The sequence below is a fragment of the Theropithecus gelada genome, chromosome 14 (assembly GCF_003255815.1).
Source record: "Theropithecus gelada isolate Dixy chromosome 14, Tgel_1.0, whole genome shotgun sequence".
NCBI classification, from domain to species: domain Eukaryota; kingdom Metazoa; phylum Chordata; class Mammalia; order Primates; family Cercopithecidae; genus Theropithecus; species Theropithecus gelada.
In genome coordinates, this window is record NC_037682.1 from 64,639,965 (window position 1) to 64,667,923 (window position 27,959).

Here is a 27,959-nt window from a genome sequence, read left to right on the forward strand (position 1 = left end):
CTTAACAAAATTAAGGGCAGACGCAGGGGACCGCGGCAGCGGCCATGAGGCAGGTGGGAAGCAGGCACAGTGATGAGCCGGCTGAGGCTGGGGATCGTTTATTGGGGCTGTGTCCAGCCAGGCTGCAGCGCCCGCCTGGGCCCGGCCCAGTGCCACCAGGAGGCGCCAGGTGGGGGAGGGGAGAAAGTGCAGGAGTAGCCGCCGCCCCAGGGCTCGCCGGGTCCTGTCTCCGTCCCTGAAGCGGTACGGCGCTCAGGTGAGCGAGGTGTCGTCGTCGCTGCCCTCGCCGCCCGCGCCGCCCATCCGCTCCTCTCGGCTCTCGGCCACCGCGCTCTCGTCGATGTTCTCCAGTGAGTCCGCATGCTGCACCGACAGCTCCGACAGTGCTAGGCTAGGCAACGGGCTCTGCTCCGGGTGCAGCCACGGCTTGAAGTGAGGCAGGTGCTTCTGCTTCCACTCGGGGTACTTGAGGCACGCCTTGTACATCTTCTTCATGGCCTGTGGGCCCGCCGCCCCGCGGGTCAGGGGGTGGCCGGGGCGCGGGTCCAGGTCTTCTCCACGCTCCCTCCAGCGCCCTCCAGCGGCTCAGCCCCCAGCATTCTGACTAGCTCCCTTTCAAAACTTGTCCCTCAGCCCTACTTATCCTCTCTGAGCCCTAGGCTCCATCCTCCATTCTTTCTTTTTTCTTTTTTTTTGAGATGGAGTCTCACTGGGTGGCCCAGGCTGGAGTGCAGTGGCCCGATCTTGGCTCACTGCAACCTCTGCCTTCCGGGTTCAAGAGATTCTCCTGCCTCAGCCTCCCAAGTAGCTGGGATTACAGGCGCCCACCATCACACCCGGCTAATTTTTTATTTTTAGTAGAGACAGGGTTTCGCCATGTTAGCCAGGCTGGTCTCAAACTCCCAACCTCAGGTGATCCACCCACCAAGGCCTCCTAAAGTCCTGGGATTACAGGCATGGGCTACCATGCCTGGCCCTCAGGCTTCATGCTTGACTCCACCCACCTCATCCCATAGTCCTCTCTCCAGCCTCCAACACCCCCCAAAATCCCAAGGCCACTCACCTTGGGAGCCAGGAACTGAGAAGATTTATTCACCACCCACTTGGGTAAGGAGCCTGTGAGGGCAGGGAAGGGAGGAGAAGCAGCCTCAGGGACCCAGCCCCTCCCCCCCACAAAAGCCCCACCCTCTGCCCAGAGCTTCCAGGGAGGCCACTGTCTTCCCCATGAGGAGCGGGTGTGTGAGGCAAGTCCTACAAGACTTTACCCTCACTCCCTTCCACCTCAGACTGAGGTCCTCAGGCTTAGTTCTGTCCCCCACTTCCCTCTGCCCAGCCTCAAAGACTACGTGGAAGAAAACCACAGGGTCCTAGGTGAGCACAGGCTACACATGGGTGGAAACTCTGACCCCCCCGCTGCACCTGCTGCCTCCCTCAATCACACTGACATCCCTTCTCAACCTAACCTCCCTCCCAGGAATGTCCCTGACGCTCAGCCTCTCCTCTGCCTGTCCTTCCAAGCCCTCCCCTGACCACACAGGCCGCTGGCTGAGCACCCCAGCCTGGCCTGACCCGGAATCCACTGCCCAGCTCTCCACCCTGTTTCATTCCCAAGTGTCCACTCTACCTCTGACACCCAACACAATGAGGTGCCGGGGGAGTGCTAGGCCTGGACCACTGTGTGCTCCCAGGCTTGGAGCATTTCCAGGCAAGGATGTTCAAGGCTTCCCTATCCTCTAGTCATTCACTCACTCACTCACTCCATGTTCACTGTGACACCCACCCTGGGTCAGCCCTGGGGACCCAGAGAGGAACTCACTGGGGGCCCAACAGGAGCCGAATGTTCTACTAGAGGGGAATGGACCACAGAACAGCAAGCCAGTGACTCCCCTGAGTATCAGGGATCAGGAGGTGACACCTGCAGCACCCCTAGAGGGGTGAGGAGGGGAGGCTGTGGGGAAGGGCTGCCTGGGCACAGGAGTGGGGATGGGTGAGGTGTGAGAGACACCAGGAGACCTGGGATGGGGCTTAGGCTTTTCTTGGAGGGCAATGGAGAGCCACAGAGTAAATTCAAGCAGATGACAGTCATGTGCAGATAAGTGTTTTAGAGAAATTCCTCTGGCCGCTGTTACACACAGACAAGGTAGTTGGTATGGAGAGAAATGCCAGACTCAGGAGCTGCTGAAAGGCAGAATCAGTAAGAATCAGTGACTGGGGCTGGGCGTGGTGGCTCACGCCTGTAATCCCAGCACTTTGGGAGGCCGAGGTGGGTGGATCACAAGGTCAGGTGTTCGAGACCAGGCTGGCCAACATTGTGAAATCCCATCTCTACTAAAAATACAAAAAATTAGCTGGGGGTGGTGACAGGTGCCTGTAATCCCAGCTCGGGAGCCTGGGGCAGGAGAATCATTTGAACCCAGGAGGCAGAGGATGCAGTAAGCTGAGATTGCACCATTGCACTCGAGCCTGGGAAACAAGAGCAAAACTCCACAAAAAAAAAAAAAAAAAAATCAGTGGCTAGATTTGGCTGAGGAAGAGGGAGTGACCCCAAATGATAGCAGGTTCTGGGCATAGATGACTGAAAAGTGGAGACTTAGGGCAAGGGGCAGGTTAGGAGGAAAGATGGCAAGTCCCCCACTGGACACAACAAGGCTCAGGTGCCTGGAAGACATCCAAAGGGAGATGTCCAGGTGGCCGATGGCCACAGGGATCTGAATCTCAGCTGAGAGAGACGTGGCCACCTTGTGACAGAAGCCACAGGAGTAGCTCAGCCATCCCCAGGGAGAGAATTCTGATTGAGGCCTGGAAAACCCAGGCCCCCAGGACAGGCAGAGGGAACAGCCAGTAAGCAGGGAACAAGGAAAAGCATGGGGATGGCAAAGCCCAGGAAGAGTGCTCCCAGCTTCATCAGTGGGGCAGTGGCACCTCCCTGGCCCACTCTTTTCAAACCACTGTAAAGTCCCAAGCCTTGGTTCAATGAAGGCTTTGGATGGAGATGCCCCAAAATGCAAAACAGCTTCTAACAGATGCCCTTCTGGATCCCTAGTAGATCAGGCCCCACCCCTGTAGTATAGGGAAGGATCCCATGATAAGCTGCCAGGGCCAAGCCCTCACCTTTGGGGTCCACCTGGGCCAGGTAAGTGATGACGCAGCTCTTGGGCCCCGTGCTCTGGATGAGGTAGCCCGTCTGGATGGACACAGCTCGGACCAAGTCTTTCCGAGGTGGGTATTTCTGGGGACAAAGGCACAGGGAGGTGAGACTCGGGGTAGGGGCAAAGATGATGTTTTTGTGAGTATACACAAACACGCACGCATGCACGTGCATGCGCGCACGTGCACACACACACACACACAGTTAATTCACATGCCATGACATCTGTTCCAGATCAGGCCTGATTCTGGGTGCAGAGAAAGGGAAGAATCAGATTAGGTCATCCTAGCCCCTCCTGAAGCTTTCCGTGTTCCCCTCAGAAAAGCCCCCAGTCTGGGGTCAGGGCTCATGAGCACATATGGGCACTCACAGACACACACACTCACCCTTGCCCAGGCCAGCTATACCTGCCTGTCCTTGCCCGGGGAGATCAAGGTGGCTTAGCCTCAGGGAGGACCAGAGGACCCTGCCTCTCACCTCTTGTTCCTCATTTCCCTGTCCCAGAGCCCAACCAATCGAAGTCAGCCCATCCCACCCACTCGCCACAGAGGTGGCCACACTGTCCTCTCCTGATCTGCTCAAGAGACGCAGCAGGGAGACAGGAGCCATTATCCTCACTGTACAGGAAGGAAACTGAGGGCCAGTGGGCCCACGCCTGCCCGAAGTCACATGGAAGTCACGGTGGCAGCCTCAGCCTTGCGCTGCCTGACCCTCTCCCCTGCTCCGCCGCAGGGAAGGCAGGTTGACTCACGGGATGTTTGACTGAGTAGTTCATAATGATGTAATCAGCGCCCATGGGGAGCCAGGAGCGGAGGGTGATGACATCACGGTTCTTCAGGGGCTTAGGACACCTCCCTGTGGAGGGCAAGGGACAGTTCAGCCAGACCACTGGCCCATCTGCCTACAAGGGAGGGTGTGGCAGAGGCCAGAGATGCAGGGATGCCTAATTAACTGCCAGCTCTCCAGTGCAAAGATGCACCTCCCTCCCAGACCACAGTCCCACAGCTGCAGCCAGAAAAAAGACAGGGCAAGACCTGTCCCTAGTGTCTCCAGCCAGCCCTGCTCCTCACAACCTCACATAGCCCTTACCTTGTTGGCCTGGCTGGTTTGTTTATGTGAACGTGAGTGTACGAGAGAAAAACAGTATGAGTGTGCATGAAAATGTGTGCCCGGGACTATGTGGCATGTGGGTGGGGCTTGTGTACCTGATTGAGTGTATGCGTATGTGTGTGTGTATATACATGAACATGTGAGTGCATATGTATTTGTAAGTGTATGGGTGTGTGCCTAAGGGTCTAGGAGTGGACAGGGAGGTCAGTTCTATCTCTCAGCACTCAAGTCTCCGAGCAGCTTGGTCATGTGAGTGACCACAGGAGGGAGGAGGGAGGAGGAGGCTTGGTGGGAGGCCTGGATGGAGGCCAGGGGGACTGGGATCAGCGTGCTACGCCTGCTCACAGGAGTAATAGCCCACGTCAGCGTTGACTGTCAAGCGGGCGATGTCAAAAGTCTCAATGACGTTGCTGTCCCATTTCTTGCGGTACTCAATGTCGTGTAGGACGTCGTAGAGTGTCTCGGCTGGCACGTCACGGCACTCCATCCGGCACTGCAGACAGATATATGGGTTGTCAGGATCATATAGGGCTCAGAGCCTTGGCTAGGGGACCAGAAGGCAGACAGGCAGAGGGGGAAGAAGAGAAAGAGGACAGCGAAGAACAGGGGCCTCTGAAGCCAGCATGGACTTCCTTCTTGCCACAAGCCCTGTCCAGCTCACCAAAAAGCCACCTGTGCCAGGAGACAGCCTCTGTATTCAGAGACCATCTCCCCTAACTCAGTCCAGTCTCCTCCTCCAGGAAGCCTTCCCAGCCAGACCTTCTGGGCTCCCACACAATGAATCTCTATGTCTGTGCCCTCCCAGACCCCTGTGAGCTCCTCGTGGGCAGAGGCTCATGGTTGCTTCAGCATGGAGCCTGGAATGGCTACATGTTAAATGAAAAAGCATAAATGAAAATCAAATGCCCAATGGATGATTTGTTTCCTCCTTGGTACTTATCACCCGGCCATACCACCTGTCCTCCTATTTGTGGGTTGGTTTGTTTTCCTTCAACAAACATCTTTGGATTTCTTTTTTTATTTTTATTTTTTTTGAGATGGAGTTTCGTTCCTGTCACCCAGGCTTGAGTGCAATGGCGTGATCTCGGCTCACTGCAATCTCTGCCTCCCGGGTTCAAGTGATTCTCCTACCTCAGCCTCTGGAGTAGCTGGGATTACAGGCATGTGCCCAGCTAATTTTTGTATTTTTAGTAGAGACGGGGTTTCACCATGTCGGCCAGAATGGTCTCAATCTCTTGACCTTGTGATCCAACCGCCTTGGCCTCCCAAAGTTCTGGGGTTACAGGTGTCAGCCACCACGCCTGGCCTGGATTTCTCTCCCCTCCCCTCCCCTCCCTTCCCCTCCCCTGCCCTGCCCTCCCCTGCCCTGCCCTGCCCTGACCTCTCTCTTTCTTTCTTTCATTGAGATGGAGTTTTGCTCTTGTTGCTCAGGCTGGAGTACAGTGGCGTGATCTCAGCTCACTGCAACCTCTGCCTTCCAGTTTCAAAGGATTCTCCTGCCTCGGGCTCCCGAGTAGCTGGGATTACAGGCACCCGCCACCACTCCTGGCTAATTTTTTGTATTTTTAGTAGAGACGGGGTTTCACCATGTTGGCCAGGCTGGTCTCTAACTCCTGACCTCGTGATCCGCCCGCCTCGGCCTCCCAAAGTGCTGGGATTACAGGCATGAGCCACTGCGCCCAGCCTGGATTTCTTACTATGTATTAGCCTTGCCCTCAAAGAGCTTTCCATCCGGGTAGAAGATGGCCAAGGGCACCTTGTTTTATTTAACCCCCCAACAACAACTCTGCCAGATAAGAAATTCAAGGAGGAACTTGAGGTTCAAAGAGGTTAAGTAACTCGCCCAATGTCACTCAGCTGGTAAGTAACAGAGCTAGGATTTAACCCAGATCACATATCTGGAAAGCAAGTAAAAACAGAACAGGTTTCCCTAGGTTTGCACTCAGTGAGATGAAACTCAATGTCCTTGTTCTGTGATTTTTTTTTTTTCCTCAAGTGCCCTATCCCCAAGATCAAGTTCCTCTCAGCAAATGGACAAGTTTTCTTGTTTAGTTTAAAAAGATCTCCCAGAAATGGCATTTAGACAGTGCCAAGAGAACCCTCACATAATACTTTCCACTCACAAGAGGAGACAAGCAAACATATGAGGGAGAGGTCACATTGTCTTCCCCCTCATCCCAGAATAGGCCTTAGCCCCACTAATGGTGGTGGGATGCCACAGGAAGGACACACCAATGCCGGCTGGCTAGGCACCAAGAAACCCATCAAGCCTTGGATATAACTTCAGTTTACAGAAAATACAGAGGACAGAGGAACGAGCTAAGTGACACCACATGAGAATGCAGCCAGACAGAGCCAGATAGAGAATCATTCTGTGGGGCTACTGGCCCAAGCTCTTCTACCAGTCAACGTCAACGAAGGGGCTTGGTGGGACTGACTTGCAGGAGATAACAACCACATGTAAAGTGTGTCTCTGGATTGCAAACTGATTTAGACGCAGCATCTATAAAGGGGATTTTTGGGACAACTGGAGAAATGTGAACGTGATCAGAGTATCAGGTGCACTGAAACAAAATGGTAGAAACTGCTGCCTAAAAAAAGGTTACAAAATAGGTCAGGCACAGTGGCTCATAACTGTAATCCCAGCACTTTGGGAGGCTGAGACAGGCAGATCATTTGGGGTCAGGAGTTTGAGACCAGCCTGGCCAACATGGTGAAACCCCATCTCTACTAAAAATACAAAAATTAGCTGGGCGTGGTGGCACACAACTGTAATCCCAGCTACTCAGGAGGCTGAGGCAGGAGAATCGCCTGAACCAGGGAGGTGGAGGTGTCAATGAGCCGAGATCATGCTGTTGCACTCCAGCCTGGGTGACAGAGCAAGATTGCATCTCAAAAAAAAAAAAAAAAAAGGCAGCATAACCCAACTGGGGGAAAAAAATATATGCATAGAGGAAGCTCAGGAGGCACAATTGCTAAGGTGTTAACAGTGGAGATCTCTAAATGATAGGAATGTGATGGTTTCATTTTGCTTATCTGTATTTCTTTTTCTTTTCTTTTTTTCTTTTTTTTTTTTTTTAAGATGGAGTTTCGCTTTTGTTGCCCAGGCTGGAGTGCAATGGGGCGATCTTGGTTCACCGCAACCTCCGCCTCCCGGGTTCAAGTGATTCTTCTGCCTCAGCCTCCTGAGCAGCTAAGATTATAGGCACCTGCCATCACGCCCAGCTAATTTTTGTATTTTTAGTACAGACAGGGTTTCACCATGTTGGCCAGGCTGGTCTCAAACTCCTGACCTCAGGTGATCCACCTGCCTCGGCCTCCCAAAGTGCTCGGATTATAGGCATGAGTCATCGTGCCTGGCCACTTGTCTGTATTTCTTATTATCTAACATGTATAGTACTGCTTCTGAAATAATGAAAACAATTTCAAAAGGTCCCCCCAGCAATACTGACAGGTACCCCCATCATGTGCCAGGTACTATACTAAGTGTTTTATACATATTATTTTAGTCTTACAGCAGCGCTCTGGGATATTGGCCCCATTATAGAATTAGGAAACCAAGGTTCAAGGACAGACTCGAGACTGCAATACTGTTTGTGTGACCCTAAACAATTCACCTTCCCTCTCTACCCCATTTACCTTTCTGCTGTATAATGGGGCAGGACTAGATCCAACCATTTAATCAGCAGCCCCCAGCTCCGGCCCTGTGCTGAGCCTGGAAGAGTCAGAGATGAGTCGGAGGCCTGTCTTTGAGAGGTCTGCAGTGAAAGGAGGAGCCCACCTTGGAAATGGGGAGGTGCCCTAAAGTGCTCAGTGGGGGCATAAGAAGGAGATCATCTCTACGGGCTGGGTAGGAGGATTAGGCTTCATGGAGAATCTCAGTGCAGGAGGTAGATGTTTGCCAAGTGCCCCTGGCAGACAGAACAGCCAGCCAAGGTGCAGAGGGAGGTGAGAGTGTGGCCTGTGGGCAGTGAATGAGTTCCATCTGGCTCAGTCTCCACGGTGTGGTATAGCCTATGACTCAAAAGGTCCCTGGGTCTAGGTCTTCTTGGAAAAACAGGTGATTCCAGGGCTCGGTCAGAGAAAGTATAAGATGAGCATGGAACATCTTCTTGTGCCAGGAAGTAAGCACATACTTACTGATAGAGATTTTGGACACCGGAACCAGCTTGAAGGGCTCTGCCCCTGGCAGAGTGGCCAACTCTTCAAGGTTTACCCAGGACTTCCCCAGTTTTACCACTGCAAAGTCTCACATCCTGGGAAATCCCTCAGTCCCAGGCAAGCTAGGACAGTTGGTCACCCTACCACGGGCTCAACCTGAGATAAGCTGTGTATTAAACTCAATAATGACCATAACCGATGATATTCCATTGACTAAAACAGGAAATCATAGTCTATACAAGTATGAATAAACAAATAAATGGAATGTTTGATGAGGAATGGGGGATTTACATAGTTTCAAAGTAACTTCCCATCAAAATACTTATTAATTACAAAGGGAAAATGAGTCACTTCATAGTAGAGAAGCCTGGCAGATAGCACCTTAATCAAGTGATCAAAGGGAATATCATGAATCACAGGACAAGTTGCCATCAGGTGTTGCCTGGTAGGACGCAGTAAGGGGAATACAGATATCACTTCTGTGCTACCTCTGCCACAGAGACATAACATAAATAGAATTACAAAGGAACCTCAGACAAACCCAGAATGAGGGCTTGTCTCATTTTACAAAATAATTGGCCTGTAAGTGTCAGGATCATGAGAGTCACAGAAAGAACTACATTAGCCTGAGGACACTAATGAGATGTGAGTAACTGAGTGAATGAATGAAGGAACAGAGTGATGGGAGGAACGTGATGGTGAGAAAAGGGGTTGAAGAAGACAGAGGCCGGATCCGGCATCATCACTAGCATCCAAACAGCCTCCTCAGCGGCCACAGGGAGCTCCAGGCACTGTCCCAGACATTCAACACGTGCTCATTCTTCACCCCAAACCTAGCTGATGGTCGCTGTTATCATTCCTGCACTGCACCATAGAAAACTGAAGCTTCGGAGATTCAGCAACTTGCCCAGATCATAGAGCCTGAAAGCAGCCCAGCAGGGACTCAAAATCGGATCTTCCTGTCCTCTTAACCATCAAAGAGCACTCAAGCGTGGCTTCTGAGGAAACCAGAATTTCTCTAAATCCAAATCTGGATGCTAGTTGGCTTTGCAAATCTTCAAACATGGTATCCTGGACCATGAGTGTATGGAGGGGCAGTGACAACAAAACTCTGCTTCCTGGGTTAGAATCCAACCTGGGACTGCCTCTTCCCCAGCCAGGCTCAGTGCCCCCAAGGCCCAGCTGCAAAGCAGCTGAATGCACACTGTGAAGGGACCCATGCTGCCCCATCTTCCTTCCAGAGCAGGGCTGTTGTGGCTCCATAGGCCAAAGACCCACCTCTGGGACAGAGGACAGTGGGCGGAGCATGCAGAGCGACGAAACAGACTAGTTGCTCAGTGTAAACTCTGAGTAGCACTTTATCTTATAAAGAGAAACTTCAAAGGTTTCCCAGGCTAGTGGCAGACTCTTGTGGAGGAAGGCTGCTGCCCAGAGGGTAAGAACCTTTGCTGTGGCAGCACAGGTGAAGAAACTGAGGCAGGCCGGGTCGTGGGGGTCAGGCAAGTGTCCACAGGCGTCCCCCCTCCCCCTGGCCTGGCTCGTGCCTTTTCCACAGCCCCCAGCAGGCAGCACTGCTGCGCTAAGCAGAAGAAATTACATCCATCATTGTTCCTGCTGGTGGTGGTGGCCACGCCCCAAAGGTGTAATTCTAAGAGGCTTGGGAAGGGACAGGTGGTGGGGTAGGGCTGAGTCTCTGGAAAGCACCAGGTGGGCGGGCCCACAGCTATTAGGCCCTGGGTGAGTGAGTGTCCACACCAGGTGTTGCCCGTCAGGTGTTGCCTGGTAGGCCATCTTGGCTCGCCCCCCCCGCTGATAAACTCCCCCCGGAAACAGGAACCCAAGGGAGGTTGCTCCACCAAGGAGACTTGCCGGGCTTGCGTGTGTTTAAAACCTGGTGACAGCAGGGACCCCGACATTCAGCGGTATTACAGTTGAGAAAACTGAGACCAGCCGGGTGCAGTGGCTCACGCCTGTAATCCCAATACTTTGGGAGGCCGAGGCAGGCAGATCACCTGAGGTCGGGAGTTCAAGACCAGCCTGACCAACATGAAGAAACCCTGTCTCTACTAAAAATACAAAAATAGCCGGGGTAGTAGCACATGCTTGTAATCCCAGCTACTCAGGAGGCTGAGGCAGGAGAATCGCTTGAACCCAGGAGGCGGTGAGCCGAAATTGCGCCACTGCACTCCAGCCTGGGCAACAACAGCGGAACTCTGTCTCAAAAACAAAAAAAAGAAAAGAAAAGAAAAGAAAAGAAAAGAAAAGAAAAGAAAACTGAGGCCAGGGGAGCAAGTGACGCCAGAGAAACTACAGGCATTGTCCCCGGCACTCCACTCTCCAAACCCCCTCAAGTTCTCAAGGTGAAAAACCAGGATTGCCCAGAACCCCTGGGGCCAGCACTACACTCCACAGCTCCCCAATTCCCATGAAGCCATGGTCAGAAGGGACTGGACAAGCAAGGAGCAGGAAAGACCCACACAGGCTTTGAGGCTGGCAATCCCAGGCTCAATCCCAGCTCTATCTCCTGGGCACGAGAGTTAACGCTTAGGAGTCTTCATTTCCTCATGTGAAAAATGGAAATAATAATAGCAGCTATCTTGTGGGGATGTTGTGATTAAATGAGATAACACATGTAATATGCCTAGCGCACAGTAAATACTCAAAAATAGGCCGGGCACAGTGGTTCACACCTGTAATCCCAGCACTTTGGGAGGCCAAGGCGGGCAGATCATTTGAGGTCAGGAGTTCGAGACCAGCCTGACCAACATGGTGAAAACCTGTCTTTACTAAAAATACAAAAAAAAAAAAATTAGCCAGGCGTGGTGGCACACACCTGTAATCCCAGCTACTCGGAAGGCTGAGACATGAGAATCACTTAAACCCAGAAGGAGGAGGCTTCAGTAAGCTGAGATTGCATCACTGCACTCCAGCCTGGGTGACAGAGTGAGACTGTCTCAAAAAAAAAAAAAAAAAAAAGAAAAGAAAAGTAGCTATTGGCTGGTACTCAAATGTAGTGAGTGATCTCAATTGATTATTCACAGCAAGTTACAGATCGAACTCCTTGTTCTACTGTTTTCCCCCTTCTCACTACTGCATTTGACTAGTCTTTAAAAAAAAAAAAAAAAAGTAGCTATTATTACTCCAGCGGGTTTCCGTGAGTAGCCATGCACCCCTCCACATGGCCAGGACTAGGCTGCACTTGCAGGTGTCTGCTGATACTGTGCACCCTGGGTGCCTCCCACGCCTCACCCTGCCCTGCCCTTCCATTCATCCTTTCACCATTCTCTGAAGCCTGCTGTGTGCCAGACCTGTGTGCAACTGGGTGGTGGGAGACTGGAGGTGAACTGGACCTGAGCCCTGCCCCAAAGAGGTCCCGCCAAGTAGAGTGGTAAGGGACAGGGACACAAAATCTCAAGATAGCATGAGCAGGGCTAGGAGAGGGGAATGCACATGAACTGCATGGTAGAGTGCGCCTAAGCCCAAAAGGATAAGGCCCTGAGCCACTGAGGGGCAGGGAAGTGCATTTCAGCAGGGGGACCAGTGGTGCAAAGGCCTGGAGGGTTAAACAAACAAGTACAGTCCAGGGTCCAGTGCCCAAGCTGTGTCTCACTCTACCCCTCACCTCTCTCCCACCCCCTGCCTGTGTTCTCTGGGATGCCTTGCCAGTGCTGAGCATTAGAGAAGGTGGACTCTCCACTCCAGGGAGGGGCAGCAGTCTCTCCCAAGACCCAGGGAGATGGTTGACCTGAGATGGGAAAGGAAGTCAGGTCCCCTCCATGGAGCTGTGTCCTGGCCTTGACAGCCAAAGGCCCAGGCAGTTACAAGCAAACAGACACACAGACAGGTAGACCCAAGGCTAGTCCTCCCTCCAAGACCTTACATAGCAGGACGCCAATATCCTTGCCCATGGAATATGTGGGGCACACAGATTATCCCAAAGTCCTAGGAACCCAGGAAATGATCTATTCACTCAGAACCCTTCAGGTGACCATTGGGGAAACCTGGCTTCAGCTGGGCTCTGAAATATCCTACAGCCTGTGCTAACTTCTCCATACACTGCATTTCAGCAGATAGTTTTGTGACAGGAGTAACTGTTAAGCAAATCACCCTTTCCCAACAGAACCATATTCAAATGAGAGGAAGAGTTCCTGATGGGGTGGAGCACAAAGTATCAAATCAATCACAGCCCTGAACAATAGTCCCAACCTCAATAACCATTACCATTGCTCCAAATCACTGACCATTCAGCACCCTGCAAAGGAGACAGGAGCACCTGGACCATGGACCCCACAGGGGCTGAAATTTAGCTCAAACCACCTCTGCCAGCTGTCAAGGGCACAGAGCTGCATCCTTTGCAGATATTGCCTCTGACCCTTTCAACACCCCAGAGAGAAGCATCGCCCCCATTTTACAGATGCTGAAACTGAGGCCCAGGGAGGTACAATCCACACAGCTAACAGTAGTGAAGCAGAGAACCAGAGTCCAGGTGTGACTGACCCTACAGTGTCAAGACTTTCTGCTACCTTCACCAAGGGGCAGGACTGGCCCAGCTAAAACAAAACACCTTGGCAACTGGAGGCTGCCTTAGTTGATGGTTATAATGCAGTGCTCTGGACTGAGGCCTTGCTGACCAGGGAGGTAGAGCCCACAGATTCTTCCTCCAAAGTTCCTGACCCAAGCTCTAGATTTTCCAGAACCCAGTGCTGGGGCTCCAAACCTGAAGCCCCTGTTGCCTGCAGGCCCAGAGTTCATACAGCAGTGCTGGTCCATCTGTGTCAGACAGACCTCTGCCCTGCCATGTCCCAGCTGTGTGGACTTGGCTTGGGCAAAGGATTCTGAGCCCCCGCATCTCATCTGTCAAGCAGGGATAATCCTTTCCTCAGAGTGGTCCTGTAAGGATTAGATGAGACTGGTCCCTAAAGCCCTTGGCAGTAGCTGACCCTCCTCCAGCCCCAGGCCCCAGCAACTTTCCCTGATTTCTCAGGCCCTGCCCTGGGGGAACACCTCCCACTAACCCCCAAAGGACAGGACATACAGGGACAACAAGGAACAAAGTTTAAAATAAGAAAAATGCCAAAATTCCTCCACAGCATGAGTGCACAGGGAGGGGGTGGGCAGCTCTCTCACACCAGGGCCCCGCACAGATGCCCCCTTCACCCTCACAGCCCACAGCCAGGCCCTGCCCTCACCATGCTGGACCAGGAGAGGAGGCTCTGAGAGATGCAAAGCCTGGCCCACAGCACACAGCAGGTCCGAGCCCCAGCGCCAGTGCCCCTCTGCCCTTTCTGTTCCCACTTCTCCTCCCAGGACCCACTCACCACCTGCTGGCTTCAGGGCCCTCCACTGTGCCCTTCCCTGAGGTTCCCACAAGGCAAGCATCAGGCCAAGCTAATGGAGCACCTGCCCCTTGCCTCTGGGTTTCTGGGGTCCCCAAAATGAAGACCCCCAAGACCCTTCACTTTACACTCCCCCTGGCCCCCAAAAAATCCCAAGAGCTGTTCCAGGGCACAGACCTGAGGGTTCAGGGGAAGAGGGGAAGGAGAGAGGTCTGCTCAGTGCTGTCATGAGGGGTGCTGAGGCACCTCCTCCTCCAGCGCTGCCCAGAATGCTTTCCCAGGACTTTCTCTCACTGGCTCCCTTCCTATTATGTCTTCAATATGTCTTCAAACTTCAGCCCAGCTGCTCCCTGTCCAGGCAGCCTGCCCTATCCCTAAACTCTCCAGGATGGGCTGGAGGCCACCCTTCCTTGTCTCCTAGACCCCCAGCAGCTCCCTTCTCAGCTCGCATTGTCATGCATTCATTTGCCTGTAATGCTGTGGCCCCTTGCTCATCTTGGCATCCTCCATGCCTTGCAGGGGGCCTGGCCTATAGCAAGCGCTCAGTAAGGAGCTGTTCCTGAATGGAGGGATAGGCAGGTAAGCCAACAAAGAGGCTGAGTCTGTGTGGGCTTCTCTGACTTTTAGAATGCTGGAGCCCGGGTCCGTGGCCCTCCGTGCATCTGTATAATTCCCAAGGAGGTGCAGCCATGAAAATCCCTGAACTCTTGTAGATCTCTATAACACAAGGACAACTACTATTACTACTTCTGCCATCATCCTCTTAAAAAGGGGTAAAGGGCTGGGGGGTGGAGGCATGAGCCTTCAGAAATACCAAGAGACAGGTTCAGGGGAGATTCTGGGACTTGCTTTAAGATCTTTAATAGTCCTGACAGTCAAAGAAAAGTAAAGTAAAATTGTACTGAGGTACCAATTTATGCTCAGTAAATTACCAAAAATATATAAAATACTCACTGCTTATCAGGTACTCACTGCTTATGAAGATATGGTAAAACTGTTACACAGGGGCAGCAAAAATTGGTTCCATTATTCTAGAAAATAATTTGGCAAATACTTTTTAAATCATAAAAATGATTTAAAAAGAAATTTATCTTTCTTTCTTTCTTGGTTCACTGCAGTGATCACAGTTCACTGTCCCAGGAGCTGGGACTACAGGTGTGCACCACCACGCCTGGCTAATTTTTGTATTTTTTGTAGAGATGGGGTTTCATCATGTTGCCCGAGCTGGTTTCAAATTTCTGGGCTTAAGTGATCCTCCCACCTCAGCCTCTCAAAGTGCTGGGATTGCAGGTGTGACTGCACCCCACCAAAAATGTATTTTTCAATTCAGTTCCCAAAATCCCAGGACTACAAATTTATACTCAGGAAAAAAATATAAAATAAGAAAAAATGTTATGTTACAATATTCATGAGTATATTATTGAATCTGCAATTAGCAAATTATACTGGAGAACAACCTGAATACCACCACCAGCAGCCCCAGTTTGGGTAAGAGTGACACATCACCCTAATGATGACTGCACACCACGGAGGGCGGAGGGTTCCCCCGAGCAGGGGCGGCCACTGAGCTAGCTCTGCACCTTCAGAACCCAGACAGGTCTATGGGGAGCAGTTGCCAGAAATGTTCCTGAATTAATAATTCTGTAGCAATATGAGAAATTTTTTTTTTTTTTTTTTTTTTGAGACGGAGTCTCGCTCGTCGCCCAGGCTGGAGTGCGGTGGCGCAATCTTGGCTCACTGCAAGCTCCGCCTCCCGGGTTCATGCCATTCTCCTGCCTCAGCCTCCAGAGTAGCTGGGACCACAGGCGCCCGCCACCACGCCCAGCTAATTTTTTGTATTTTCAGTAGAGACAGGGTTTCACCGTGTTTGCCAGGATGGTCTCGATCTCCTGACCTCGTGATTCGCTCATCTCGGCCTCCCAAAGTGCTGGGATTGCAGGCATGAGCCACCGCACCCGGCCAATATGAGAAACTTCTACAGAGCAAGATTAAATGAATAAAACAGGATACAAACTAGTACCTGTGCCATGGTTTAAACTATGAACAAACTCTACACCTTTGAATGAGAGCTGGAAGGAACCAAGGAAAAGTTCTACTCAGGGAACTGAGGCTCCGGGTGATTTATATTTATTTTTCTTTTTTGGATTCTTATTACTGGTGCTACAATATCGTTTATACAAGAGATAAAAATCACTTTTTAAGAAAATTATTTTTTTTTGAGACAGAGTTTGGCTTTGTCACCCAGGCTGGAGTGCAGTGGCACTATCTCGGCTCACTGCAACCTCTGCCTCCCAGGCTCAAGGATTCTCGTACCTCAGCCTCCTGAGTAGCTGGGATTACAGGCGTGTGCCAGCGTGCCCAGCTAATTTTTGTATTTTTAGTAGAGATGGGGCTTCACTGTGTTCGCCAGAATGGTCTCGAACTCCTGGTCTCAAGTGATCCACCTGCTTCAACCTCCCAAAGTGTTGGGATTACAGGCGTGAGCCACCACACCCAGCCTTACTTTTTTTTCTTCCTAATTAAAAGCATTGCCCAGAACCCCAAGTCCTTGCTCCCCAGACCTGAAAGCTGTGACTCAGCTGGTTGGGGCCTGAGACTACCCGTCTGATGCTGAGTTAACCTGGGAACACTGCGTTGTCTGGCAGGGCTTGCAGGCACTGACAATGACAACTCTTTAGGTTCAAGGAAGGGACAAAGGGAAGCCAGAAATGCAGGTAGAGGAAGGGGTGTCTAAGCTGGGCCCTAAAAGATGACCAGGAGAAGAGACGGCACCCAGATGAAAGGCAGGGGGAAGGGGCTCCCGGAAGAGGTGATGGCCTGAGAACTATAAATGGCCTGGACTGGTTGGGGGAAGGAGAGAGATCAACTCAGTGCCACAAGGTAACCCGGGTGAACAAGGACAAAGGTGGGAAATGGAACTGTCCTTTAGAGACCTGTTCATTCATTCATCCATTCTCAGCAAATGTGGATGATGTGTGGCTCTGTGCCGGGCTCTGTGCTAGGAGGTTGGTATAATAAATTCACTGAATTCCATCCTCTGAACTACCTGGGAGGAGGGACAATTACGCCCATTGGTAAACGGTGGCTCAGAAAAGTGAAGTGGAGGAACCAGGTTGGAACCCAGCACGATCAAAAGTCCATCCCTGAGACTATTCCCTGAGAACGAGGCTCTGTTTTGTGTAGGACCCAAGGAATCAGGTGGGCCAGCACCTGGCCAGAGGAGGACAATCCCTGACAGGTCCATGCTGGAAGCTGGGGCTTTTGAGGGTATGTGTGGAGTTGGGGGGATGTTGGGGCTGGCTTGCCTAGAGCTGGCGTGGGGGTTGGAAGAACACAGGGCACAGTGGTGTGGGCCCAATGCAGGGTCTTCTTTCCCCATCTTTGAACTCAGTATTCCCACCTGCAAAATGACCAGACAATCCCTATGGCCCTCTCCTGTGAAGTGAAGGGGATCTGGCAGCAGCTACCTCCAACTCATCTTCTCCCCAAAAGTGGAGCCCCCGAGACTGTAGTGGAGAGTAGAAATGTTACCATGTCTCACCTAGACAGAGCTCCCTGAGCAGACTGAGCTAGGCCTTCTCTGCCACTCTCCATCCAGGGCTGAGTGACTCATCCCTGCTCTGCCTCCTTCCCCCTTCCCTCCCTAGTCCCCAGCAGCCTCCCTGGACCTCCACCCCCACCTCCACCTCCAGGCTCCAGAGCAGCAGGCCCAGCTCTGCAGCAGTGATGAATGTCCTGCTCCAACGACATCGCAGAGGCTGGCTTCCTGCCCTGTACCTCTCCACTTCTATCCTAGGGGGCGAGGGGGAGTCAGGCAGAGAAGGGAGAGCTGAGAAAGGGAGGTAGAGAGTGGAGGGCCTAGAAGAAAAGGGAAGGGGTAGGGGAGGCCAGTGGGACAACACAGAGGCCAGGGCTGACTTCCAGACATCAAGACAGGCAAAGACAAAGAGGGAAAAAGCCTCCCAGGGCTTCCCGGACCACCAGTGGACTGACGCCCCCAGAGCTCTGCAGTAAAGTTCCAGGCTTCATCCCTAACGGCCTCTGGAGCACCACACCCTGGGCAGCCCATAGACGTCTCCCCCTCCCCATGCTCAGCGCTGCCATAGCAGGCACAGTTCTCCCTGTGCCCAGCACTGCCATAGCCATAGTGGGCATGGCTCTCCCTGTGCCCAGTGCTGCCATAGTGGGCACGGTTTTCCCTGTGCCCGGCACCGCCATAGGGGACATGGTTCTTCCTGTGCCTGGCACCGCCATAGGGGGCATGGTTCTCCCTGTGCCTGGCATCACCATAGTGGACATGGTTCTTCCTGTGCCTGGTGCTGCCATAGGGGGCATGGTTCTCCCTGTGCCCAGCGCTGTCATAGGGGGTATGGTTCTGGACTTGTCCCTTATGCTCTTACTCTCAACCTCTAGCCAACTCTGCCCCTTGGATTCCACTCGGCCACGACCTTCCCAGAAGCTCCTCTTCACCAGCCCAGATAGGCCTCACCATCCTTGCTTGGACCCCTGTAGCCACATCCTCTTCTCTGGCTTCCTGACTTCCAGGCCACTCTGTCCCCTGTGGCCAGGGAGCTTTTTAAAATCCAGAGCTGATAATGGCCCTTCCCAGCCTGAAAGCTTCTGTTGTCTGTCTGTCTGTCTGTCTGTTTCTCTCTCTCTCTCTCTCTTTCTCTGCCATCAGGATAAAATCTAAACTCCAAAATGTCCTCCCCACCCTGGTTCTGGCTCTTCTCTTCCTCACTGTTAGCCCTGAACCCCTGCCACAGGGGGAGCCTATCTCCCTGACCAACTCACCAAGACTTTCTCAGTTTGTTGCCTTATCCTGCTGGGTCCCCGAGGCCCCCATCCAAACACCACCTCCTGGAGAAGCCCCTGTACCATCCCCCCACCATGCTGCCAGTCACTGGCCTCACTCAGCCTCAGTATATGTCTCTGTCCCCACATTGCTCACAAAAGGCTGTCACTGTCTCCATGTGTCTCCCCATGAGGACTCGAGTCTCTTAAGAGCAGGACCCAGATCTGGTATCTCCAGGTGGCTGGCAGGATGGGTGGGAGGCATGAGAAGAGGTTTGTTGAGTGAATAAACAGCTGGGACAGGAACAACATGACCAGTAGAGATAGTAAGGACAGAGTAACCTTAAGACACAGGAACGAAGTGACCCGGGGAGACATTAAGGACACTGCCAGTAACCATTAAGGGACAGGGGAACAGAGATAGATAGAAAACACACCCCAGGCCGGGCGCGGTGGCTCAAGCCTGTAATCCCAGCACTTTGGGAGGCCGAGACGGGCGGATCACGAGGTCAGGAGATCGAGACCATCCTGGTTAATATGGTGAAACCCCGTCTCTACTAAAAAAGTACAAAAAACTAGCCGGGCGAGGTGGCAGGCGCCTGTAGTCCCAGCTACTCGGGAGGCTGAGGCAGGAGAATGGCGTGAACCCGGGAGGCGGAGCTTGCAGTGAGCTGAGATCCGGCCACTGCACTCCAGCCTGGGCGACAGAGCGAAACTCCGTCTCAAAAAAAAAAAAAAAAAAAAAAAGAAAACACACCCCAAAGGGAAGACCTTGAGTCCCAGAGATAGGCTTGAGGCAGCTGCACCCCTCTTGGTGCCTCCCTCTATCCCCTCTGGCATGCTTGAACTGGCCTTGATGCCCTGGGGCCCCTGGAGGCAGGACAGGGAGCTTCAGAAGGGGAAACCACAGCACAGTCAGAGCTGAGCCAGGGGCAGGAGCTGCCAGGAGACAGCTGAGGAGACATAATTGGATCACAGACAACTCTGCTTCTGCAGTGAGGGGGTGTGACTCACACACACAGAGTAACACCAGACACAGAAACACACATAGAGTCTCACACTCAGAGGCACAGGCGCACATACCTTCAACACAGATTGACTGACCCTGTCAGGTCCCTGTCCCAGGGCTGTCAGGTGGGTAGGAAGGGGGAGACGGGAAACCCAGCACCTGCCCCTGAGGAGCTCAGTGTCTGCCAGACTAAGGGCCACATCACACACACAGTCACCCACAATTCAGCTCCACACGCGAAGGCTCCAACAGAATCCTCAATCCCTATCACATTATCTCATCCTTATGCACAACCATCATCTGGTATCTTATTTAGTTGTTTGCTTCTATCTTGCTTGTCACCCCTTCAGGATGTGAAACCCATGACAGCAGGGTCTGATCTGTGTGGTTTGCCCCTAAATTCCTAGATATGACACAATCCTTGGAACATAGTATGTGCTCAATAAATATACTGAAGCAATGAATGAATGCATGCATGTATGCAAGTGGAGACACACAAGGGAACTCCATCCTTCTGGCTATCAGGCAGGCCTCTATCTCAAGACTCGTCACCTCCCTGGCAAAGTACCAGGCCCCAGCCACTCTGGCAGGGTCCAAAGATGGCAGGCACGGGCAAGAGATGATGGAGGGGATCTCGGGAAGCCAGGGGCAGATGAAGGTGGTAACACAAACCCCAAGAATGAGTAAATGGCTCAGGCACCAGAGGGGAGAGCAGAGGTGGTAGTCACCCCCTGTATCCTGTTGGGCAGCAGGAGGCAGTATATATGTGCAGATATTGCTCACTGGCCCCAGGACATAGGATTCCAGAGAAGCATCAGAGGTGGCAAGTACCTGCCTTCAGGGAGCCCAGGCTGAGGGGCAGGAAGGCAATGGTTATGCTAAAGCCCCAGAGAATAGCTCCAGCTGCCCTGTGCCACCTGCCCCAGGCTCTCTTTAATCAAAGATAGGTGACAAGAATCTACTGTGATTGGCATGGGACCCTCTGCTGCCCATGCTTTTGAGTCTCCAGGGACCCCAGGGCATCAAGGCCAGTCCAAGCATGCCAGAGGGGATGAAGGGAGGCATGAGGAGGGTGCTGTCTCAAGCCTGACATGTGGTCTGAGTTGCTTTCCCCCACCTGTTGCCAGAGCACCACCATCTGCCCAGTCAGGGGCAAAGATGAGGGGTCAGGGTTGAAATAAGGTTTCTATTCCCATCTATCCTCAGTGGCAACCTGGCACCCAGGCCAGGTCTCCTGCTCCTCGGGAACAAGCTGGAACAGCCCCGCCGAGGCCCCGGAGCCCCACAGAGCACTGGGGTCATGGCACCCACAGCCCTGGCTCCAGGTGGCCCGGCCAGGCATGGAGATGCGGGGGAAGAAAGAAAACCCATCTGTCTCCAGGACTCCCTTTCTCTCATCTCCTGAAACTTTAAAGACTCTCGGCTGGAAACTGAGCTGGGGCTCTTTAAAGTTTAAAAGCCGGAGCCTGGGGAGCTGGGTGTGGAGAGCACAGAGCCAGCCTGGGAGCTGAGGGCTCCTCTAGTCCCAGCAGGGACACAGCCTGGAGGCACCCTCCACTCCACTCCGGCTCACAAGGGTTCCTGCTTAGCGCAGGCACTGAGGGGGCTGTACATCCGTGCCGTCCTGCATCCCAGCCTGCACAACACTTCACAGTGCGCACATCGCAAAGAGTTATGCTGTAACCATCATATCCTGTCCATGATCACTCCTAAGGCTCTCTGGATTCCATCCTTTGCTCCATTCCCCACAACCTGGCTTTAAGGTGGGCCTCCGCACCTCTGCCCAGACAAATAGAGCAGCAGCGCCCTCTTACCAGCTTCCCTGTCTAAGACCCTCCCCTGGCACCCCAGAGCCTCTAAGACTCAAGGCATGGGGCCTCGGTCTAGCTCTCTAATCACCTCCAGCCCCCTGAGTTCCGAGCCCACACTGAACCACCTCCCATTCTCCAAATGATCCACCTCTGGGCCTTTGCACAGCACCCCATGATCCGCCTCTGGGCCTTTGCACAGCTGCTGCTCTGTATGGAATGCTTCCAATGTGATCAAATTTGTAATCTTCACTCCCCACCCAATTCCAAAAGGATCACCTGATCATTCCTCTGTGCAGTTCCTTCCCTGACTCCTAAGGCTAATTTAGATGCCCTCTCTAGATTTCCAGAGCTCCTGTGACAAGTGTGTGTCTCAGCACCCAGCTGGGGGCTCCTTGAGGGCAGGGCTTAGATCTGATTGCCCTCTCTGTCCCCCACCTCCAGCACAGAGCCAAGCAGAAAGAGGCTAACGATGGATGCTTGCTGAATGTGTGAATGAATGAAGTCTCTGAAGACAGGCAGGGCAGATAAGGAAGCTGAATCCCAGGCATAGACAACTTGCCCAGGGGCACACAGCCAGGACTCTGGATCCTGGTGCTCTTTCCCCAGCATCCTCAGCCCAACCCAGGCACCTCCTCCAGGAAGACTTCCCTCACACCTCCAGCCACCTCTGATCTTTCCCTTCTCTGGGCACCTCCAACCCAAAGTCTAGACACTAACTAACTGGGGTCATGCTCTCTGGGAGCCTGTTCCCTGAGGACAGCTCTGGAACTACTTCTTCCAGTTCCCCCCATGCCAAGTCGGAGCTGGAACCAGGCAGCTCAGGGCCTAACCCCGGATTCAGGATCCCCTTCTAGGGACCTCTCTGATGGCACAGACTGGCAAGACCTCAGCCACCATCCTCACTCTGTCTCCAGCAGGGCAGCCTCCCCTAAGGTTAGGACAGCCTCTACAGACCACCTGCCCAGCAACTTCCTGTACGGGGAAACTGTGCCCCACAGCAGGCAGAGCCAAGCTAGAGCCTGAACTGACCCAGTCCAAGGCCCTAAAACTAGATGAACTCGTGCCCCTGCCACTGCCAATAAGAAGACTGACCCAGAAAGGTGAAATGACCCCCAAAGTCACACAGTGAGCACTGGACTCTTGCCCAGCTGGGTCCCCTCTAAGGTGCCCTCCCACAGTGACACAGCACAGGGAGACCCATGAGTCCAATCACGTTAATAATCCGGTCCAAGGGAGTTGCGAGATCTCAGCCTTGGCGAGTCAAGGACCTAGGTCCTGATCTAGCTTCAGCCATGTCTGGCTGTTTGGCTGTGCACAAGTGAACCTGCCTTGAGCCTCAGTTTCCACATCTGCTTGATGGGATTAAGGAGACCTGTCCCACACACAGCCCTGACCCCACCTTCCCCATGACCCTTTTGAGTCCCTGAGACTGGTAAGGGTGGAAAGGGCCTTGGAGACCCCTGAGCCATCTGGCATTTCACCAGGTGAGAGGGTGAGGTGCTGAGGGTTTACGAGCTGAGCACTGGCTTTGGAGTCTGGAACCCAGGTGGCCTGTGGTGTGGGGTAGGTGGACAGTGAGACAGGGCTGGGAGGGGCCACCAGAGCTTTTCCCAAAGGGGAAGGGGAGGAGCAGCAGGACAGGAAGTCAGAGGAGACAGGTCCCCACTGCCCAGCTTCCTGCGGCCAGCAGAGCCTCAGGCTCTCAGCCACACCCCCTCCTACACCTGCTCCAGGGTCAGGTCTCTCCTGTCATGGGCCCAGGCTCCTCTCAGGCCTCATTCCTGCCCCCAGGCTGCCTGTGAAGTGGGTGGAAGGTCACCTGGAACTGTCTGTCCTCTCTTCACCAGGGTCTGAAGACCACTGAGGAGATACGCAGGTCTCCCCTGCCTCTCACGCGGCAGGCCTCAGGAGAACACAGCATGTGTATACCCAGGCCAGGGCCTCACAGGCCACGTCCTCTGCTGTCTGCCTGCTCCTAATCTCTCCCCCAGGGCCCCAGCCCGGGTGCTGAGTTCAGAGACTCTTGGAGCCAAGAAGGACCAATTGCACAGATGGGCAAGCAGCCCAGAGAGGGGCAGGAATGTGCCCAAGGTCACATGCAACAGCCAGGACTGGACCCCAGCTGGCCCTGGTTGAATGACTGACAGAAGCTCTTGGTCTCCCGTTTCTCACACCAATACAGGTGCCATGGGGAAGCTAACCTGGGCTTTGAGAGACCTGGGTTCAGCCTCCAAGCTGCCTCCTGCCTTGTACCCAGGATCCATGTTCAGCATCTGTCCCTGGGACAGGGTCTGAACTCTCAGGAGGTGGTATCTGCCTCCTCTCCAGTATTCAGAGCACAGTGCAGCCCTGGGGCCCGGTCAGGCTGGAGGCCAGGAGGGAGGGAAGGGGTGGAGGTGGCCTCCAACAGCCCCTTTCCCTTTGTCCTGGCTCCAACTACTGGGCCCTGAGCCACAGTGGCTGCCAGGGACCTCTGGACCCGGGGAAGGGGAAGGGAGATGAGGAGGAGGAAACGAATCAGGTAGATAGCTAGGTGGAGTCCCACCCCCACCCTGGGATCAGGAGCACTGGGCATGTCTAGGGGGCAGCTGGCTTTCCCAGCTCTGGGGACAGGTCCAGAGCAGGCTGGGGCAGGAGAGGGGAGGGGGAAAGGGGGGCAGAAGTTCAGCAAACACCTGTAGTTGAGTCCCAGCCTCCTGGAGTGACCCAGTCATCCCCAGGGATTCTGGCTCCAGACCTGCTGGGTGACCTTGGCAAGCCACTCCCCTTTGTGGGCCTCGGCTTTCTCATCCATCAAACAAGAATAAGATGATAAGAACACGGCGTCCTCCAGGCCTTCAAAGAGTTATGGATGGGGTTAAAGGCCACAGTGTTGACTAAGATGCGAGCCCATGCGGAGAGGGGCAGGGGCTCTGGAGCCAGGCTGGCATGGTTCCACTCTTGCCTCAGCTGTGGCATGACCTTAGGCAAATAACATTACCTTGCTCAGTCTCAGTTTCTTTGTTTGTAACATGCAGACAAGACTACTACTGCCCCAGGCTAGCCTCAGGGCAAATTAGATGAGGGGGAGAAATGCTTGGCTCAGAGCAGGGGCTCTCATTTATCAGAAATGGGATTATCTGCATGGAACCTGGGAGTCCTGGAATCTTGGGGATGGGAAGATCACAGGCCTCTGTCCATCTCTCCCAGAGCTCCAACTAGCTGTGCTGAGAGGATGAGGAGCGGGGAGCTGGCACCTTGGGGTGCCCATAACCAGGGTCCCAGCCTCCTTCCTGGGTCTGGGCTCTGCTCACCTCCTCTCCCCACCCTCTCTCCATTGTGGGGAGCAAAGCTGGGGAGGCAGCCTGCAAGGAGAAGCAAGGAAGGAGCACTAGCCAAGATGCTGTAGATCTGGGTTCCAGACCCAGCTCTGCTGAGACAGCTGTGTGACTCTAGGCAGATCCCTGCCCCTCTCTGAGCCCCAATATCCTCACCTGCATCCAGGGGCAGGAAGGGTATGACATAGGGATTACTAAGGGCCCTTTAGCACCTCCAACATCTGTTCAGTCTAAAAGAAAAGGAGGGTAGGGTCCTGGCTGCCCAGGAGGGTGTATGCCTGTCCAGAAGCCTATAACACCCCAGTTTTTCCAAGTCTCTGCCACCCACAAGGAAGGCCACCTGACAAGCCTGTTCTGGCCACGAGTGGTCTGTTGCAGTCAGCCTGGGCCCCAGACCCACCAATTCCAGGCCTGGGCTGGGCAGGGTTTGTTCATTAACCAAGCCAGATGGAGGAGGTAGCTCTGCCCTATTGACACAGAGGGTGGGAGTACTGGCCTCAGTTCAGACCCCTCCTCCCCTGATTTTCTGGAGTGCCAGCTTGGTAGGGAAACTACACTTCTCCCCCAGTGTGCACTGCCCACCTGAAGGCTTTCCCAGGTCACAGTCAGGCTCTTGTGAATTCCCTTCTCACCTTTCATTCAATTTGTCCCTTCGTTCTTTCCTTCCCTCTCTCTTCCACCAATATCCCTGCTCTAACTGTGTTGGATGCTGGGGACGCAAAGAGGACAGGACCTGAGAGGCTGAGGTGGGTGGATCACTTGAGGTCAGGAGTTCAAGACCAGCCTGGCCAATATAGTGAAACCCCATCTCTACTACAAATACAAAAATTAGCTGAGTGTGGTGGTGTGCACTAGCAGTCCCAGCTACTCAGGAGGCTGAGGCAGAAGAATCACTTGAACCTGGGAGATGGAGGTTGCAGTGAGCTGAGATCTTGCTACTGCACTTCAGCCTGGGCGACAGAGTGAGGCTTCTCAAAAAAAAAAAAAAAAAAAAAAAAAGAGGATAGGACCTGTCCCTGCTCTCAGGGAACAACCAGTGGGGACACGCCAACTGCCTTCCCCTTCCCTGCTTCTCAGGCTCAGACACAGGTCAAGGTCCTCTGGCCCTGGGCAGCGAATCCCAAAGTGGGAGACACACATGGAAACCCAGAGGGAAAGACAGTCAGATGGCCAAGGTGCAGACAGAGTGAGAGAAGAGAAGGGGAGGCAGAAAGTGAGAAGCAGATAATCCTGTGGGGAAGGACAGAAGTATATGTAAATGACTAAGACAAAGTGAGGCAGAAGGGCTTAGGGTCAGAGGGGAAAGGTCAGACATCTCAGGCCTTGGTAAGAGGCCAAGATACATGCCTGAGCTAAGTCTGAGACTAGGCAGAAGGGGAGGGTGGACTCCTCCACATTTCCAGGAGGATAGCAGAAGGGAGAAGGCAAGGAAGAGGGAGGCGAAGGGCACAGCCTACTGCCAAAGCCCACTGCAGGGAGACCTAAGAGCCCTGGAAATGCAGCACCCACAGCAACACCAGATGTATTGGGGGAAGCTATTGAGGCCCTTAAACCACAGTCTTCACCACCACCCCCCATCTGGTCCTCTGGGGGAGGTGGGTTCCCAAGGTCCCAAACCCCAAGCCTGCCCTGCAAGGCAAAGAGAGGAGAATTGTGGGGTTGGGAGGAGCAGGGGAGATGGTTGTGAGCGACTGATGTGTCTGCAACTGCTCCCTATGTTGGCTTCCCTTGACCCCAGGCCCCTTCCTCCCCCAGCCCACCTGCAGCCTGGCTCTGTGCAAGGCAGGGGTATCAGAGCCCTGCCTTCAGGATCTGCCAGCCACAATCCTGAGTCCCTGCAGAAGACTGAGGAGTAGCCACGGAGGGAGGGAAGGGAAAGAGCAAGAGCAGGGCATCAGGCAGGAAGGACTCAGGTCCTGGGCACCCCAGGGTGCAAAAAGCAGGGAAGGAGACCCAGTTCAGGCTGAGAGAACCAGGAATCAGGGAGAGAAGGGCCCAGTCTCCCAACTGGATAACTCAAGTCAGGAACCAGGTGCAGGCTTCCCAAGCAGAGGGGTCCCTGAGGGAGACCACTCTCCTAGAAGGGCCTGGCAGCAGCCCAGCTCCCTGGAGCAGGCAGGGGCATGCAGAAGCCTGGGTTCCAGCTGAGAGAGGCAGGTTGAGTCACTCCTGCTCTCCAGGCCTCGGTTGGCCCATCTGTGTGATGGGGCTTGGCCTCCTCCCGGTCCGTGGCAGGAGACTCTCTCTGGGCCCAGATACATAGTCAGGTGTCTAGCCCAGAGAGAGGACCAGGAGACTCCGGAAGAGAGGCAGTAAGGGTGCAGTGGAGGCTGAAGTGATAGTGGGCAACCCTACCTTGATCTTGTGCAGCGTCCGATCCATCTCCACAGCCTGCACCCAGACAGACACCCCAGCCTTGCTGTAGGTCAGGTTCCAGCCCACCTCGGCCTCACACTCTGACCGGAAGCTGCGAAAGTCTTGGTCATCGGGCACCTGGACACTCTCACGGCCCAGGACCGGCCGAGGCCCTTGGGGCTCTGTGGAGGCCGCCGGCTTCTCCATAGGGAGTGTGGGGAGGCCCAGGGCCCTGGCCCTAGTCCGGTTCTCCTGGGTCCTCCGCGGAGGCTCCGACAACGTCGACGCGGTTGCAGATGCTGACGCCACCTTCCTGGGACCTGCAAGACCGGTTTGGGGACGGGAATCAGCGCGCTGGGGGCGCGGGTGGGGCTGTTCGGGGTCCTGGCGGGTGGGGAGCTAGAGAGAGGCAGGGGCTGGCCCCGGGGAAGGGCGGACGGGCGCTGGACAGCCTCGGAGGCCCCCTCCCGAGGAGCGCCCCAGACCCTTTGGGGCCGGCGTGGAGACTGCGTTTGGGACGCGGTGGCCGGCGGGCGCCCGTCGGGACCCAGGGACCGGCCGGGACCCGAGGGGAGGGACGGTGCGGGGAACCTGCTTAACTAACTCGCAGCGACGCCGGGCGGGCGCGGGGCGGGTGGCGGGGCGGGAGGGGCGCCCTCCGGGCCAGGCTGCTCACCTGTGCCAGCCGCTCCGCCGGGGCCCGCCGGGGCTGGGGTGCGAGCGCCGCCGCCGCAGCTGCCCGGGCGACCCGGGGCCGCGAGGGGGCTCTGGGGAAAGAGCAGTGGGTCCCGCCGCCCGGCCCCGCCTCGGGCCCCCGCCCCGGGCCCCCGCCCCACGCGCCCCTCCCGGCTAGGCTGGGGGCTCGGGGGCTCGGCGGCCGCGGCTCGGGATTTTCCAGGCTGCGGAGGTGAAGCTGAC

General features: G+C 54.3%; 1 protein-coding gene across 2 annotated transcripts; it reads right to left on the reverse strand.

Annotated features, from left to right (window-relative positions):
- Positions 1 to 82: 82 nt before the first annotated feature.
- Positions 83 to 27,929, reverse strand: STARD10 (StAR related lipid transfer domain containing 10). Of its 2 annotated transcripts, none has more exons than XM_025356735.1 (7): positions 27,718 to 27,929; positions 27,042 to 27,361; positions 4,604 to 4,751; positions 3,900 to 4,003; positions 3,112 to 3,229; positions 1,064 to 1,116; positions 83 to 498 (listed from the first exon to the last, which is right to left on the reverse strand). In XM_025356735.1, exons 2-7 carry the CDS (start codon positions 27,246 to 27,248, stop codon positions 253 to 255), a joined length of 876 nt encoding a protein of 291 aa, XP_025212520.1. In that variant the 5' UTR covers positions 27,249 to 27,361; positions 27,718 to 27,929; the 3' UTR covers positions 83 to 252. The 2 variants fall into 2 exon arrangements, with proteins under 2 accessions (XP_025212520.1, XP_025212518.1); XM_025356733.1 differs by having other exon boundaries at positions 27,129 to 27,361; positions 27,718 to 27,902.
- Between the last annotated feature and the right edge of the window lie 30 nt (positions 27,930 to 27,959).

What these genes read in the sequence shown, in the direction of transcription:
- STARD10 (XM_025356735.1), bottom strand. Translation starts at nt 27,248, where the DNA reads ATGGAGAAGCCGGCGGCCTCCACAGAGCCCCAAGGGCCTCGGCCGGTC. An exon ending in GGACGCTGCACAAGATCAAG is followed by an intron (nt 4,752 to 27,041) that starts GTAGGGTTGCCC and finishes ATCTGTCTGCAG; the next exon opens with TGCCGGATGGAGTGCCGTGA. An exon ending in TGACGTGGGCTATTACTCCT is followed by an intron (nt 4,004 to 4,603) that starts GTGAGCAGGCGT and finishes TGCCCTCCACAG; the next exon opens with GGAGGTGTCCTAAGCCCCTG.